The 17,052-nt window shown below is 53.3% G+C and overlaps 3 protein-coding genes across 3 annotated transcripts; 1 reads left to right on the top strand and 2 right to left on the bottom strand.

The window, feature by feature from the left end:
* Positions 1 to 6,111: 6,111 nt before the first annotated feature.
* CLUP02_14715 (uncharacterized protein) lies at positions 6,112 to 8,547 on the bottom strand (the record flags this gene model as incomplete). Its single annotated transcript, XM_049293642.1, has 12 exons — positions 6,112 to 6,230; positions 6,307 to 6,487; positions 6,569 to 6,808; positions 6,853 to 6,982; positions 7,069 to 7,201; positions 7,258 to 7,321; positions 7,384 to 7,424; positions 7,484 to 7,557; positions 7,600 to 7,680; positions 7,735 to 8,144; positions 8,260 to 8,372; positions 8,436 to 8,547. 12 exons carry the CDS (start codon positions 8,545 to 8,547, stop codon positions 6,112 to 6,114), a joined length of 1,698 nt encoding a protein of 565 aa, XP_049150788.1.
* Positions 8,548 to 11,162: 2,615 nt separating this feature from the next.
* Positions 11,163 to 13,028, top strand: CLUP02_14714 (uncharacterized protein; the record flags this gene model as incomplete). Its single annotated transcript, XM_049293641.1, has 1 exon — positions 11,163 to 13,028. One exon carries the CDS (start codon positions 11,163 to 11,165, stop codon positions 13,026 to 13,028), a length of 1,866 nt encoding a protein of 621 aa, XP_049150787.1.
* A 900-nt stretch (positions 13,029 to 13,928) lies between these two features.
* On the bottom strand, positions 13,929 to 16,031 carry CLUP02_14713 (IMP-specific 5'-nucleotidase; the record flags this gene model as incomplete). Its single annotated transcript, XM_049293640.1, has 5 exons — positions 13,929 to 14,035; positions 14,322 to 15,347; positions 15,494 to 15,640; positions 15,910 to 15,945; positions 16,007 to 16,031. 5 exons carry the CDS (start codon positions 16,029 to 16,031, stop codon positions 13,929 to 13,931), a joined length of 1,341 nt encoding a protein of 446 aa, XP_049150786.1.
* Positions 16,032 to 17,052: the final 1,021 nt, after the last annotated feature.

Raw genomic sequence — 17,052 nt, 5'->3', positions numbered from 1 at the left:
ATAAACCATGAGTGGATATCGCTCTGGCTCATTTCAATGATTTTCGAGTCTTGCCAACGAAGTCCCCTGATCAACTCCAAGAACAAACGCTCACATATGTGAATCTTCTCATGCAATCAGTACTGATGTTCCCCGAGGTATGTCCACATTAGTCGATTAGTATAGGCGTGTGGTACAATTGCCTGGAAAGAAACGATTTGACTTCTGCTCCACGACCGGCTTCGACATGGTTTCCTGCCTTCCCGCGTCACCCCTGACTTTGATCTGCAACAATCGGAGCCCTTCAATGCGTTGACACTTCTGAATCTGCCGCTGGCCGGGACTTGGTGCCCTTAATGTGGTGTCCGAATGAGCCGCCAAAAGAGCGTATCGTCATCGTCAAGTACTTGACCCGAGGGCATCGCCTCACATACCGACATGATGGTTTTCCCAGGACAGGAACTCGAGGGCATACAGGTCTCCTCAGATATGGCTCCTCCGTCATTGTGTTTACAGGCTGTTTCGGGTCGAAACGCGGCATTATCTTCAAGCTTTCGCTCGGCGTGATAGGCATAAGATCACGGTGGCCACGGTTGCGTAAAGTAGCTGGTGAAGCCTTTTGTACTGTTCCAGAAGACGCCGAGGGCTGAGCATATCCAACATGTGCAGCTCGTTCGATTGTCTTCGAGGTCGTTGCAGAGCTCCTTGTTGATTGCCCTACCGTCCCTTTTAGCGTTCAGGTACTCGTGTATCTCGCAAACCGCCGAGACAGCTCAAAGGATAGAAGGTCTTCATGACCAGGGCCCTGACCCGGCAGCTTGGGGAAATAGCTCGGAATCAATAAACGATAGCTCAGAGGCCCCTGTCCTCAGTGTTTAATACATGAAGAATACTCTCTCAGCAGTAAAAAGGGGAGAGAAACAAAGTGGATTCTCGAATTGAACTTAGGACGCGTGGCTGATGATGGATTTCGGGTGGAAATTTTGACTAGGAGACAAGTGAATGCGAAGAGCTCAGTCTATGAGTTCAAGTAGTATTCAAATTCAGAAAGACTTTGCTGCGAAGACTAAAAGAAATCGACCCAAGGTTCTGGATTTTGTGTTCACGAGCCTATCTACCATTTAGGATAAATACGGATCGACCTTTAACGGTGGTAGGTCTAAGGAGCATATCGCGGCAGACGAGCTAGAGACGGACAAAGCTCTTGACGTGACTTCAACAAGTGTTTTGGTCGAATCGCCAACCTGCCTTGATTCGTTACCACATATAAGAAAGCTTGATTCGAAGAACGACAGACTATAGTTGACCGGCAACAGAACCGGGCCAATTTGCTAGATATATCAAGAGTTTCAACGAAATTAGTGCGTACGATCAAGTCACTTCAGAGTACTTGAACAGCCTAGAGCCGGCTGCAGGTCTCGACTTCAACCAGCACTCTCCGTACGGTTCGTTTCTTTGTAGTTGATACGAAGCAGTTTGGCATCATCCATGCAGGTGAGAGGCTATAAGGGGCTCAGAAGAGGTAGCAGGCACGGCGCTCGGGATACGCGCAGGAAGATCGAAGTCGTTGCTATGAAGTTCAGGGGCCGGCTGGTAAGTGAATATTCAAACGTCTAAGTGCTAGGGTCGCTGGCTAAGGTGGCTCGCCAAGGTGTCTGCCTTTGCGGTGGGCTTCTTCACGAGTTGAATAGCTCGCTCATTGATGACCTGCTTCATCAGTTGTTCGGCATGGTGGACCATGAAGTAACGAAGTCGGTTCTTCTGATTCATGCCTCGTTAGTCAGTTCAGTTTACGTAACTCTTTTTGATCACCGCCTGCTGATAGCTATCTCTCGTCGTACTATACAAGTACCGAATTGAATACTCTAAGGGGAGAGGAAGACCAACGGGGGTATGAGGTTAACTATATAATGCCCACCGTAGGTCTGAAGAGCACACATTATCACTAATCGAGAGGTTAGGGAAGCCAGAATGTTCTCTTAGGTAGTGTAGCTTCTGGACTCACGTTGGGCCCTAGGCTAAGTCGCTTGGTCGATTTGGGTGCCATAAATAGAGGTATATTGGCAATAGATAATCAAGCGCTATAGACGAAGGAGGAAGGCACAGAGCTCCTTCCCGTTGTGCAACGGCATAAATCCAGAACTAACTCGCTGTCATGAGGCTCTTAATGCCATGAATGAAGCCGAGAGATTATAAGATCTAGGTCTCGGCCAACGGACGAGCAACATTCATGGGCGCTCGGTAGACTGGCAATATCGAAGAGACCTCGTGGTAGACCTCATCACGTAAGGGGTTTTGTATCCCACCTCTGAGACCGTTGCCTCGGTCAAGGGTTTCTATCTTCAATTGAAGGCGTTCTCTACTTCTACCTCTCTGCTCGGGGAGCCGGAGGCATAAGATCACCTGGTCGTCAGCCAGCACACGGCGCTACTTCATCAAGTATGGGAGGAACTTTTACCTGTACAAGTGAGGGCTATTTCTACCCATGTTTCATCGGGAAAAGTCACGTATCTATTGGGCGTTCACTTCGCTTCACTTTGAGTCTGGATCTAAAGCCTACCGTGACTCATCTCTAGATCACAGCGAGGGATAGTCCTATCAATGTCAGCTTGCCCCGGATTGACACCGATTCAACAGAATCTCGAAAATGAGCACAACCTATACGCTAGAAGCCTAGATCGCTAGGGGAAACGAGAGGACCCGAAAACCAGCCCTCTCAAAGAAGCGGTCTCGGTAAGTACAACATACAAAGAAAGCAATTGACCCTCGTGTTCTCTTCCTCGCCCAGAGTTAAGACATGTCTGGGCATAACTTCCATCGGAGGAGCCCATCAACGCCGTTGGTAAAGTCTAGCAAACTCAGAATACGATTCGAGATCCTTTCCACACCATACCAAGGACCGCTGAAATAAGCGTCAGTTGTGCCCGACGAGCCAGTCAACACCCTCTTCAGACCCCAAACTCCGCACTGAACCTCAATACCAAGATTTACGTCCTCTCTGGCTTAGCCTCGTCACTGAAAGACTGCAAACTTGTCAACCGTCGCCAACATTCAAGCTCAGAATTGACGACCGAGCCGATGGTTACGAGAAACACGTCCAGAAACAACCTCATAAAGCCAATACCATCAAAAGTCTGTTTCATCGAAGCTGCCACGCGGCGAAAAACATCGGCGAGAAGTGTGCAAGTCTCTGAGACATAGAAATCCCACCTCCGCCATACAACCAGAGATCTAGCGCTCAAACATTTCCATTCTGCTTCTGCAGTACTCCATCTCCTAGGTCTACAATAACATTATCGAGACGACATGGCCATATAGAGCCCAACTCGATATTAGACCAGTGACTTTCAACCTAGGCCAACAAGGCATCGCCACAAAGGTCACCTTCAACTCATGGAACCTGCAGCTTCCCTCCTCCCAGCTCGTTCCTGAACCCATCCTTACGCAATCACATCAACATCATAGGACAATCACATAAGACCAGAAGGGTGAACGGGAGTACGTGGTATTCTTCGTCATGTCTCTATACATATAAATATCGCCAAGGAACAGCACACGCGTAAACAACTTCGTAAAAAGGGCATCTGCTCCCCCATCTTCGACGTGGAAAGGGAGTCATCGAAAACCCATAATGCGAGCTCAGAGGATACCACACAACTCGAGATATGTTCACCCATGTTCCCAGTTCTCACATCACAAGACTATGAGCAATGGCCAATACCATACCACAAACATCGCACCTCCGAGTAGAATCCACGAGAACACCAACATCCCAAGCGGCGAGCGAATATCCCACGATGAGGAGTAAAGTAAACACACCCTCACCGGTTCAACTCATCCTCTATCAGCATGCACGTAACGACTCACCGCCTTCCTCTTGAAATGGTTCAACAGCAAAGCCTTAAAGTTCCAAATCGACCGGTCAACATTGCTGCCCGAACGAACTCTCACCTTCCAAAACCGCCAAAAAGTCACGAGAGGTGTGTGAATTCAGGCTTATGAACTAAAGCCTCTACGGCATAAGAGCTGGTCGACAAGACGGTCAAACAACAAGTGTGCTGGCGCCGGTAAAGCGGGGCTTTCACAATGCAGGCCTGGAACAGCAGGCCCTGCTGGAGAGTCTTGGGTGGGAGGTTGGTTAGAGGGGCTAGGATTTTGAGATTAGTCGGTGAAGCAGAGAACCGGTCGGTCGACTTTTCTCCCCTCACGCGCCCGTTCTACCCCACCACGTTCATTTCTTTGGTCAGTGAAGGCCGCTGCGATTCGGGCAGCAGCGCCAAAAACCTGTGCATGGGCGAAGTTGTCCGGCCAGTCGTTTGGCCCTGCGTTAGTGCCGTATGATATGCAATGCCATGGGTCACGATATCCGACGGGCATCTCTGAGAATCCCACCCGAAAACCTTCGAGGTTGGGATGGCAAAGTAGCCTTCGAGGGTGGGAGAAATGACATCAAGCCAGATATCCACGAACAGAAAGGAATATCGCTCGCGGTTTTCTCTCTCTCGGCAGGCATTGTTGACGTCAACCGGGCAGTTAACGGCGGTATTCTGAAAAAAAGTGATGCCAGCACCACACTTGCGGCTCGGCTGACGAATGACATTTCCGCCGAGCGACTAAATAGAGGAAGCTCCTCAACAGGGACGAGCAGGGCTTGATAAGCCAGGGCTAAGACGTATCTGCAGTCTAAAAGTTTCTGTCTAAAGCAGACTCGCCGAGTATGACGCGAGCAGTACAGGGAGTGGGTTCGACAGCAATTGTCTGAACTCCTGAGAGCTAGACACGCCAGAGCAAGACGGCGTCGCAGAAAATGTTCTAGGTGGGCTCTAGAAGGGGACCACATTTCGCAGATCCTCTTCCATCAGATGAGTCTCTGACAAGGCAATAGTGGGACCCGAGATGCCACCGGATTGAGGAAAATAGGGCCGACAGACTGCCGTGGTTGCCGAGGCGTCCTACCGCCTGCGTTCCGGAGCAGAGACAGAGAGATAAGGGCCGGCGACGGTTCGGGGTCCAGAATTCGGGGGTGAAAGCCCGGAGGCGTCCCGTTACGAAGAGCGGAAGCCATCGGACTTAACGAGTCAGGAATGCCGTCAGTGAGGCAACTGTGATGACATGCTGGCCCACAGCTCTGGTCACTCTCTTGCGGTCCGCGGGTGAGAATCCTTCTCTGGCGGTGATTATTTATGTTGCCCCCGCGCCACTTATTCTTGAATCATTCGCTCCAGGCGTGGCTGGTGATTGGGACCAAGTCACCAAATAAAGGCTCGAAGGGTTGACAGGTTGGGTCATGTCCACTCGAGGTAAGTCAGCTAGTCGCTAGTCGGCCAGTGACCAGTAACGGATTTTGATCAAGCAAAGTACCCCGTACCGTTATCGTGAAAACTCAGCCTCAAGGCAAAAAATAGCAACGAGGGTGAAGGGGCGTGGGACGATTGCGGCGTCTCGCAGCTAGGAGACCGCGCTAGAATTAGATTGATGCTTGAAACCGGAGGCTTCCACCCTTTTCTTCAACAAGAACGGGTACACCGCAGAACAACTTGACCAGAGCCTCTACAACGGAAAATTGTTAAGCTGGCGTGGCTGGTTCGCTGCCTTCTGTATCAGTAGTCGAGGTGGGCATGAAGACGGTGGATCGAGCAGTTCGGAAAAGGCCCGATCGATTGAGCGAGGGAAAATGTTCCGACAAACGCATCGATTGGCCCGTCAGCGGTGTGGTCCTGGACTGGAACCTGACCGAGAATAAGCTCTCGCTCGTCAAAGGGCTTACACCGCCCCCAATCGTCTCAGGGCCTCAATAGTCAAGCCCAACTGGCCAAGAGGCGCGGGTGACAGCTGACAGCGCCAGCAAACCATGTGGTTTCTGCAGTCCAATCCAGATCCGGCGGCGTTGACGGGCGATGGGAGGGCTGATAATTCAGGCACAAGAGCGAAGACTGGCCAACGTGGCAGTTGGGTGTCACCGATATTATTGGGACCTGCAGTCACCCTCCGTGGTCCGCCGCAGTGTGTGGGCTGTGGGATTCTTTCAGATTTTCTGGAACGAAACGTGAGGTGGTACCCGTAGACGGGTTGCTGTTGGGGTGATCCGTCGACGGACCATCACACACGGTAGAGATCGATGTAGGGCGTGGATTAGGCGGCAGAGATGCCGTTCCCGCTCCCGTTCCCGTTCCCGCTGCCGTCCGTTTCGTCGCAAGTCTCGAGCAAGCGATCCGGCTTCGAGTGCAACACCATGTTAAGGCCCGCGAGATCTCAGAGTGTTTTTGCAATGTGTGGCAAGTCGTTTACTGGCGTTTGTGAGTCATGGTACGAAATCTGAGCAGAAACCGCAAGCAGAATACGCCCTCAGGTTTCCACTTGCTGCTTGCATCGACTGCGTGTCACCGTTGTTGCTATCAGTCTCCGCTATGTTGTTACTGTAAAGCTCTCGCAAGTCGCAACTGCATTGCCAACTCAGCAACCCCAGGCTCCATGTGCCACGAGCTGCAGTTTCTCGTCTCGACCGTCCCTGTCAGGGATCGGTCCGCCCGTTACTTTCTCGCATCTCGCGTATAGGAGAGAGGGAGAGCGCATTGTCTGGGAATCGGACTGTGCCATCTTGCCCTTGGGCGAGCAATTTTGACCAGCCTGGACCCCGGGGCTCTGAGTGAAACTGAGGGTGTCGCCCAGTGCTGCGTGCGTGGCTCCCGTCCCCTTTGTCGCGGCCAGGCAAGGCCGGGTAAACGGAGAAGATGGCCCGTAGCGTCGGCATGGGATTAGTGAGTTTCTGGATCCCTAAGAATTGTCTAGCCAGGACCATGTTGGGATTAGCCCTGGAAGAGCTGGGAAGCTGGAGTCAGCACAGGGCGAGAGGGTCAATGTTTGTCCTTAAACAGGTTGTAGACGAGTTGTGCTTGTGGCCAAGATTTTCTCTGCCAGATGTTTGTTCTTAACGGCAGAGGTGACGGAGAGATACGCGTCCTGGCAGTCCTTGGCCAAAATACGATGACGAGGAATGATCAAGCTGTTTCCCGGTGAAGAGAGAGTTCACCGGTGTGCCTGTGAAGATGACAGTTAGACGGTCTTCTGTTCACTATTGGAACTTGGAACATTACTGCGTACGGAGTACACCACTTTCGATGATGGACAGGCACGACCCTCCGCCCCTCAGCGGGCAAGTCGAATAAGGCCGATCCAATAGGAAGCGATCCAATAATTGCAAACCAGAAAGACGGGTCGGCATCTTATCGCCCCGGACAGACGTCTCGAGGGAACAGCCAGGTACGGATAGGTACGTACCTCGATCATCTAGCACCTGAGGGCAGAGAGCGACGGTAGGAGCATCAGGAACGGTTCCGCGTCCCTGGCACAATGGTCCGTCAGGCAGGGCAGACATCTCATAGGTCAGGACCTCCATATACGTACCTCCTTCCTCAATCTGGTGTCGCCGTATGTATCTTTGTTGCCTCGATGGGTGTCGAAGTGCTGCCGGACAATGAAGCAGGTACATACGTCCGAGCTGAACCGGACTGCGACCACATGCTGCCAAACAATTCAGGTAGACGCAGATCAGGGCAGCTCCCGTTCAGTCGTTTCGAGCTAACAATGTCAGTCTCTAATGGAAGACCAAAAGGTACGTACTGCGAGCAGATAATTGACGGTGCATTGAGTGGCACGGGTATCAAGGGAAGGACACAAAGCAGACAAACGCTCGCCGGTCCCCTTTCACGTGTCAAAAAAAGGGGGGAGAGTCAAGAAGAGAGGGGAGAGAGAGACAGAGAGAGCAGAAACGGCGTTGATGCGCCCGTTTCCATCATCCTCTTTGGCTTTTGGGTTCTTTGTACTCCGTACCTCAATCTGAAGCATAGCTCCGGCGCAACGTGGACATGGTCTGGGGCGTTGAAAGGAGGGCGAAGAAGAGACCAAGAGTCAGTCGAATCATCAGTCAAACCTCGCGGCCCGAAGCCGTCCCTCTCCGATTGGAACCCAAACCACAGCTCGATCCAATGCTGCGCCCTGGAAAAGCTTCCCCTGCATCCTGTGCTGAGCTGGGTTTGGGACGACAGCACCAGCAACGTGTACTTGAATCTTTGGTGTGGTGTGGTGTGGTGAGGTGTCCCGGGATATTGGTATCTGAGCGGTGCTCTAGACGACCGTCTTGTGCTCAGCGCGCCACGATCTGGTGGCTATTGACTGTAGATGATGCGCTTCAGAGACAAATAGCTCAAGGCCATGTAATCCAAGAATCCTTATCTTTTGGTTGTATACTCCCTTTGTGGTATTCGACCGAGAATTTCAGACAGCATGTAAGACAACTACTGGTAGAATTGGTGAAAACGGATACATGTGGACAGCCCTACTCATGGGAGTGACTTGTACCGTTTGAGCGACTGAGATGCAAAAGATGAAACGAGCTTGGGATGTTTGGCAGGCAGGCAGGCGGTACCTTGCTTGTTTGCGAATCCTGAGGCACACACTTCTGTCGTCTTTCCTCATCTCCCGTCCCTTCCACAGGCAAGTTGAGAGCTCAAAAGATACTTTCCGAGTTGTAAAGGTAAAGTAAGGCAGGTACGGGCTGCCCTTGGACATCTTGGAAAGTGCAGGGGAGGGGGCTGGTGGGAAATGGGTGTGGAGGACCCTGAGATGGGCAAGGTGCTACCCGACTCGGCACACGTGTACACAGTAAAGGTAGGGAACATGGCCATCAGGAGTGTGCAATGCCGCAATTCCCATCGGAGCTCATGTAAGGGAAAGAAAAAGGCTAACACGTCCGAGCCTCCAAGGGATCAAATGAGGTTCCATTGCGAATATCCGTACCTAGAATACCAAAGTGCTATTGCTCGGGTTATCCCGTTTAGCCTGATCCCCTTCTGCCCTTTCCTTCCAAGCGTCGGCCTGAACTTTGAATCAAGGATAGTACCTCCAGAGTCAGAAAGGTAGAGAGTCTAGAGTCCTGCATCTTGCATTGTTTCTCTGCCTTTGACGGCCATGTGATTCCCTCTCTTGTTCTGGGCCATTCTCTTTGTTGCCTTGGGCTTCCCTTCCCGCCTTCTTTTCCCGCGTGCTTCACGACGGTTGCTTACGGATACACCAACCTTCCGCGGTTACTCCATCTTCCCCTCAACTCTCCAATTCCCGCTTTACCGAACCGACAACCCGAAATTGTGTCTTCACCTTCCTTCTTCTCGTCTAGAGCTTGCCTAGAACATTTCTTGGTCCAAGTCCATCTCTTCCCCCACCGCCAAAAGTCCTACGGTCTACGGATACCTTAGGAGACCAAGAAGACCAAGGGGGATATTGCCACCAATTAAGCACGACCCTTTCCTCCGCGTTGGCGCGCTTTCCCCCAACTTTGCCTGCATCCCGTCCCTTTGCTGTCCCGTTCCCCTGTCAGATGGTCATTCGTCCTCCTGCACTCTGAGCTGTCAAATCTCGCCTGCTGTGCCGACGGACAAATTCAGCACCACAGCTCTCTCTCTCTATCCCGCATCGGGTCTCTTGAGGCTTCAGGGTCCAGCTGAAAAGGAACAGGCGCAGGTTGCAGGAACAGGGGCATTCGGCTTCGAGGCAATCACTTCCGTTTGGCGACGGCTGCACATCCCGCCTCCCTCACGACTCTCACTCAGGGAGATCTTTCATTGGTATTCTTCAAGCTCAAGGACGGACAGCCACTCAAGAACAAGCATCCGAAGGCTCGAGGGAACGCCAGACGCAGTCCGAACTCGTCCATTCCCATCTGCTTTCTCCTCTTCTTCCGCCCCCAAACCAACCCGGGCCCTTGATCTGCTTGCTGCCCGCCTATGCTTCCACGCTTCTTCGTGCGAATACCCACACACACGCACACAGACACCCGACAACCCCTTCTCCCCCGGCTGATCGCGTGTCACGAGAGCGACAGACATTGGAGACGGAGAGAATAAAAGGCGGATCGAGCATGGGAGTTACCGCTGGCGCCGCCCTACCGAAGCAATTGAATTGCTGAATTTCCCCATTATTACCCTGCTGCCCCCAGTCGCCAAAATCCACAGTTCCACACTTGCGCACCTCTCACCTACAACTACGTACTCGGTAGTACCCAAGGCAGGCAGTCCAGCCCAACCTCTGTACCAAAAGCACCTTAGGTTCCCTACGGATACCTCACCGTAATAATTAGGTACAACAGAGTCACAGACCGCACCTCAGTATTTGTACCCGCAATACGGTGCGGTAAGGTACCGATTACTCTCACCTCACCGGCACATCCACCCAAAAACCCCTTCTGAAATCGGTCACTGGTTGGTATGGGTACCTTGCCCACCCGTTACTAGACTACCTCCGAAATTCACATCTGTCCGGCTGACCATCAAGTACCTTGTAGCGCTTGCCCCAAGGTTCCCTTTTTCGTCGCCCTGGTCACCTCTTGCTCCCCGTCCTCACTGCGTCTCCGTTAGGTCTGCCTCTCCGCAGTGGTGCACCTGAGGTACGAAGTCCACACATCCATAGGAGACGACTCATCCCATTTTACAATAACCACCCCATCGCCGCCGTCATTTCTCCCGTTCTCCGTCTTCTATCCTCTCCCTCGCGACTCAAAAAGCTCCCAACAAGGAAACAACTTTCATGCGTCGGGCTAGTCATGCCGTGACCTGGATCGCGACTTCGACTCACCACCAAGTCTCGTCTCTCCCTCGACACAGAGCTGGACGCTATTGAACCGGTACCGTACAAGTAAACACACATACACAACTACACACTCACCTACGAATACAACATCCGCACCAGTGGAGCATACCTGATTCACCCAAGGAACGGACGACTCTACGCCACCAAATCAAATTACCAGACCACAACCTTTGCGCGAATCTTTACATTTCGACATTCTCCCCAGGGCGGATTTCCGACGAATCGATTGCTAGGTAAATTCCAATTCGGCTTCACTCTTTGGCATACCTCGCTGTGGAATTCACCATACCCCAAGAAGTTCCCACGACCGAGGTATCCCCAAGACCAAGGCACAAAGAGGCGCTCGCCCTGAGAGAGAGCAATTGCGCTAATAAGCCATCCAACAGCTTTTGCGTCATCCCTCCTGCACGCACGCTGCAACTGCGCATCGCTCACTCCCTGCCGGCAAGCCCCCCCAAGACATCCATCCCACCACCGGTGTCGATGCTCCTTGCCTGGGTCTCAAACCCCAGCTGCCTCCTTCTTTCTCAAGAGTCTTAATCATGTTCGCCTCCGACTCTTTTCTGCCATCGGCCTTTACCGACCACGATCCCAATATGCCGCCCTCTGCCGTCATCTCTCCGCTGTCACTCAATCGAATGGCGAGCTCCTGTTATTTCGACAATAGATCGACGACGACGACGACGAGCGCCACGGGCAACTCCATTTACTCTCCCCAATCATCCGGCGCTGTGCGCTATCCGCCGCAAACGCAAAGCCTTCTTTCACCCCATTTACACCCCAACGGCGTCAACGGCACAAACGGCTACAGAGAGACGATTTCGAACGACCAAGTACCACGAGTCGTCTCGCCGAGTCATTTCGAACAATTGAACGGCCACAACCCCTCTGCGTTTTCGTCGACGGCCAGAGTCTCCCCAAACGGAATGCCTCACCCACGATCAGTATCTGCCGATGCAGCCTCGGCTCCTCCGTCAGCACAGATAATTAGACGCCTCGCTCAGCAGAATGCGCGGATTCGGGAGGCCTGGGAAGCCGAGCGCAAGTACATGGAAGCCAACCGCGAACGTGTCGAGGAAGTGTACAAGGAGGAGCGGATGATTATGGAAGACGAACGTCTTGCATGGGAAGCCGAAAAGAACGACCTGACGGAGCAGATCCGCCGCCTCAAAGAGCAAGTTGCAGCGATCGACAATGACAAGATTCGGCTGCAAGGTGCGTTGCAAAGAGCCGAGCTAGAGAAGGCGGGCAAAGTCGCCGGCGTCACTGTTGCAATTCCAGGAACAGGAACGCGAGGTGGGGCCGACGGCTCCACTGAACTTTCTTTCCCAGGATTCTCCTCGCAACCCAATGACGCGCGGTTCGGCCTCTCGAACGGCACTGCACAGCGGAGGCCGACTAATGGCTCTTCCTCAGCCTCCGTCTCGCCAGCCCAGATCCGATCTCACTTTATTAGTCCTGGTAGTTCCCGGATTTCTCCTTCCAGGCAACCAGAGTCTTCGCCATTCATCCCACTCAACCCCAACATGCAGCCCACTACCGCAGATCCCGTCGACTTCCTCGGCTCTCCCAAGGACGAGGAGCCTGTCCCCATTGTCGACATTCAAATTATCAACCCTCAGCTTGAGGGCGTCCCCCTCAAGGCACCCGCTATTCAAAAGAGCACATTCATCGACTCCGGCATGACTCCGGAAAACTCAAAGAACTCCTCCAGAGCCGTCTCTCCGCCTGGAGAGTCCGGCAAGTCTAGGCGAAGCCCTACTCAGGAACACACCCTCGAGGTGCTCGCCGCTCCCGAGCCTGCTAGGCTCGTCATGCACGCTGGCCACACGCCCAGCCATTCCCTCTCCGTTCTGGGAACAGCTCCTGGCACAGAAGTTCCGACAGTCGCTGACGGTAGTGGAGGCTCTACACCGACTTTGGCACCGACAGACATGAGCTCGAACCCGGCAACGCTGTATGATGTCAGGGCTAGAGCAGACTCATCCGATCTTCAGGATGACGCTTATCGCGGTACCGATGAGCCCCTCCCCACGTTGGAGGCGGCAGACGACGTTGCCCTGAAGGGCCCCTTGATGGTTCGCAACATCCCTGCTCATGACGAAATCTTCTTCAAGCGTTTGTCCGAAAAACTTGAAGACGTGAGCAGCGGCGCCGACGCCGTTCCCACTTGCATGAAGGCGCCAACTCCGGAACTCGTCGGAGAGCCTTTGGAGGCGAAAGAGAATCTCTACGTAGCGAAGGCGGACACAGATGCCGCCAGCGACAAGGGTTCGACCAGCGACAGAGCTTCTTCCTCGGATAGAGACGACGTCTCCGAGTCGCAGAGCAAGCTCGAGGAAATTGACATTCCCCTCAAGCTCAAGCAGAGCACCAACTTTGGAGCTCCGTTGGGCGCTATGTTCTAAACGTCGCAGAACCAAGTCAACACTGCTCTTTTTCGCAGGAGCCAGTTCTCCTCATCACTACAGCCGAAACCCGCGCATAGATTTTTCATAATTTCCGATCCCATTCAGCACATACGATCCGCCTCTCTGTACAAAGTTGTGGACCTTCTACACTCACTTGGCTTTGGCTTTTCACAATAGACCAGCCCCTTTCACCTCTTTTCCTATGTATATTCCCACACGGTGGGCGGCTTGCTTTTCAATTCCCCGGCGATAGACAGGATGACTGGAAGGGTTCCCTCAGTGCTCCACGGAGCAGCATCACTCGATTTTTCTCATGGCACGGATTTCACGGTGTTTACACAAAAATGCACAATACCCCCCGGAGGATTGGAATTCCTTCTCACGAATTGGCTTGGTTTTTTTTTTTTCCCAATGGATACGGTGTCAATGGAGGCGCAGACGCCTAGGTAGGGGAAGAAGTGGTAGCAAGGACGAATCGACGCGACAGACGTCGTGGAAGGGAGGCATATGAAACTTTGTTCCTAGGCTGATCCATCAGCACATTGGCAATGCAACAACTAGATAGACGGCCGGTGCGTGATGTCTGGAGGTTGGTTGCAAGAAGCGATGTATAGGCATAGCCGAACAAGAATAAACATTGCTACCACGGTCATTGACCGTTATTTGTCAACGCATACATTGTTCACATTCTCATGCCTGTGATTGCAAGCTGGTGTGATCAAATCGTCACAGGGAGTGAGTTCGCGTGTAAGAAGCCAACTGATTCAATCTTCAATGTCAAAACATTGGTATTAAAATTGATATTGATATAGCTCGTAATATGCATGTTCCCCCCCTCTTATCCCTTTCCCTTCCCCCGTTCTCTATAGCTGCAGGCCAGCAATTCCCCTTTCGGAGTTACGCCTTGCTGATGAACCTGCTACTGAAACTCGTCTGGTCGTCTTCTACGTCGGCAGTCCCGTGTCCTCTCTCCCTTCTGGCCCTTTCCCTGTCCTTGACGAATACTACTTCGAGACTGGCAAAGCTATTCTTTCGACGTCGTTTGCATGGCCTCAAGGTCTCGTGGGGGATCGGGTTATCGGTGGCTGGTGTCACGCAGCCAGAGAAGGGAGGGAGGAGAACGTTGTCCGAGGTAAATCATTACCATGCCTCCTCTGTTACTCTCTCTCTCTCTCTCTCTCTCTTTCTTCTTTCTTTCCGTGTCTCGCTCTTTTTGTCTTCAAATCCTCGCGATCAAATCATCCAAAAGCTCGCCCGTCTCCCCGGGACTCGCGATCCACGCAGTGGTACCCACGCTCCGGGCCTTGAAGTCGTTGCTGCCGGCGCTGAGGAACTGGTCGCCAATGTGCAGCGTCTTCTCGCCGGCGATGGGGGTCTCTGGGTGTCCCGCCTTGGCGGCGAACCAGCGCTGGCAGACGGTCACGCCCCACGACTTGTCGCCAATGTCGACGAAGACGTCGCGGCCGCCGTTGAAGGCGCAGAAGGGGACGCGGCGGCGAACAGCAGTCGGTTCAGTGGAAGAGGCAGGGGCAGAGGGCGCGATTGTGCTGTGGCCGGCTGCTTGGGCGGGTGATCCCAGCGCGGAGAGCTCGAGGATTTTCTGGACGACGAGGACGGTTTCCTCGAGGGACTCGCGCGGGATGCGGACGGCCGGGTCGGTTGCCACGATGCCGACGGCGCGGTCTTTGCGGAGGAGGGTGGCGGGGAGGTTGAGGGTGCGGATGCACTCGAGCAGGGCGCCCTCGGCGACGTCGAGGAGCGCGGAGATGTCGGCGTCGGACCAGGATGCCATCTCGGGCGTGAGCCACTGCTCCTGCGGGACGGGGGCCAGGAGGTGCGGAGAGGACGGGTCGTATTCGAAGAGGTAGTTTGCTTCGCCGCCCATGATGACGATGGAGGCCTTTTGGATCGGGGATAGGTCGGGCGCGGCGGCGATGGCGTCGAGGAGGCCGTGGAGGCGGTCGTAGTAGCGGTCTGCTGTTGTGTAGCCTGCTGCTGTGACGATGCCGATTTTGATGTCGCGGCGGAGGAGGGAGAGGAGGCGGGGAATGAGGGGGGAGGTGGGAAGGAGGGATTCGCCGTCGTCGTAGAGGGTTACGTCTCCGTCAAAGGTTGCGAGTTGGAGAGAGGTGACGGTGGTGGTGGTGGATGGGTTTGGACTGGGGCTGGGACTGGTGACGGCGAGGATTTGGGCGGCGTTGAGGATGAGGCGGACGTCGTTGAAGGAGGGGGAGACGTAGCGGCGGGAGGAGATGAGGCGTTTTGCGTCCATGAGGGTGAAGGCTGCTTCGAGGGGGAGGCGGGTGAAGAAGGGCCCTGCTGAGGGGACGAGCATTTTCAGTTTTGAGGGGAGGTCTTCGTCTTGACGGGTTACTGTGGGTGTGTTAACTTTGACAACTCGGTTCAAAGGGGAGAGAAGTGAATGAGCTAAAGTCAGCGAGATGAGACTGGAGGAAGCTTACTGTGGTCGTCTATCATGTGCTCGACGTCGCGAAAGATTTCGGCGTAGCGGCGGTGGGATTCCTCTGCCATGCGGGCTATGCTCGTCGCTCTCGTGTCGAAGACGCCGGTGGGCTGGGAGTAGAGGACAAAGGGGACTGCCAGGAGACCTTTAATCCATTCTGGAGGTGAGGGTTAGCTAGTTGCCGGCTAAGAGACAGCTTGATCGTGAGGCATTGGACATTGCGGTGATCGTAAGGTGGCTGACGATGATAAGCTGGGGAGACAATGGGACAGCGACTTCGCTGCTGGCTAGATTCTTGACGATCTTCTCTCCTCCAGCTGTCACTTGACTAAGAGAGCCGTTATGGCGCAGCTTCGAGGTGAGTCTCTAGACACTTGTCACGAGACTCGATGAGCTTGGCGGATGCTGCCGTACCTATGAACTGGTCTCGTCTGTGGGTCTTGAGAGCATCTGTACAAGCGTTAGTTGGTGAGGTTATCTCAATGGAGAGTTGGCATTTTGATTTGCTTACACTCTACTCTGTATCTTGTCGTCATGATGGGCTACCTTCGGATTCGAGGTCAGGGTTGAGTGAGAGTGAGGTTGAAGATGGCGGGGTGGGGAGGGGTAACGGCTCTTGGAGGGGTACCCGATTCGTGTCGCTATCTTCCTGTCTGGTATCAAATCTATGAGATTACGCGACTCCCAATGACGAAGTGAAGCTTTACAAGTTGTGTATGAGGAAGAAGGTTGAAGCAGTATCGATGAGCAGAAGGAGAAAGGTTGTAAGAAGGAATGTAGTCAGAGCCTCCGTGGTGCGTAACGAAGTGATGTTGAATTCCACCGCCCCATGGAGCTCGTCGGGTCCACTTTTCCCCAACTGAGGAGTCTAAGGTGCAGGGCCCCGTGTGGTCGGGTGGTCCAGATTCGGGGGAGAGCTGCACCTGTCGCAGGCGGAATGCACCAGTGCCAGGGGTGCGCTGCAACGCTAACATCTACCGGAGGCCGCCGCTACCCGGCTGGCTCAGTTGTAGATGTTCAGGGTTCCCTGGGAGAGATTGGGGAAACGCAAGCTGCTATGACCCCGCTTTGGAGGTGCATTCGTATTTCCCCGTTTGTGTTTGTGACTCTTGTGGTCGTTGTTTACCTAATAGTTAGATTTGGAGTATCATAGAGCATGGAGTCTGGACGAGAGACTGTGAGATTGATAGCGTGCTTCGCCAGCTTCATTTACCTCGCTCTGGCTTTCTTTAATGGGGGCATCCACACAATGAGTAGTGAGTCACTGATAGACTGGCGAGGCCTTGTGCGTATGCCGTACGGATAGTGTAAGCTTCGTTGCTTCAACCATCAAAGTCGCCAAGAGCTTGTCAGAATATACCTGCTCTCACTACTGTAGTCACAAGTGCTCAGTTCTTGCTATAGGTAAACTATGATAATCTCTTGGGCGCTGAAGGTCAAATTGCAAAGTCAAAATTGGGCACCAAAAAAAGAAGGGATGAGACACAGTGCCCCATTATCACCTCAAATAAGATCAACATCAACTTCGACAATCACCACTGTTGTTTGGATGAAAGC

This window comes from Colletotrichum lupini, chromosome 8, assembly GCF_023278565.1.
Source record: "Colletotrichum lupini chromosome 8, complete sequence".
In the NCBI taxonomy this organism is placed as follows: Eukaryota; Fungi; Ascomycota; class Sordariomycetes; order Glomerellales; family Glomerellaceae; genus Colletotrichum; species Colletotrichum lupini.
The sequence above is the reverse complement of the archived record's forward strand: the minus strand, read 5'-3'. Positions and strand labels throughout refer to the sequence as shown.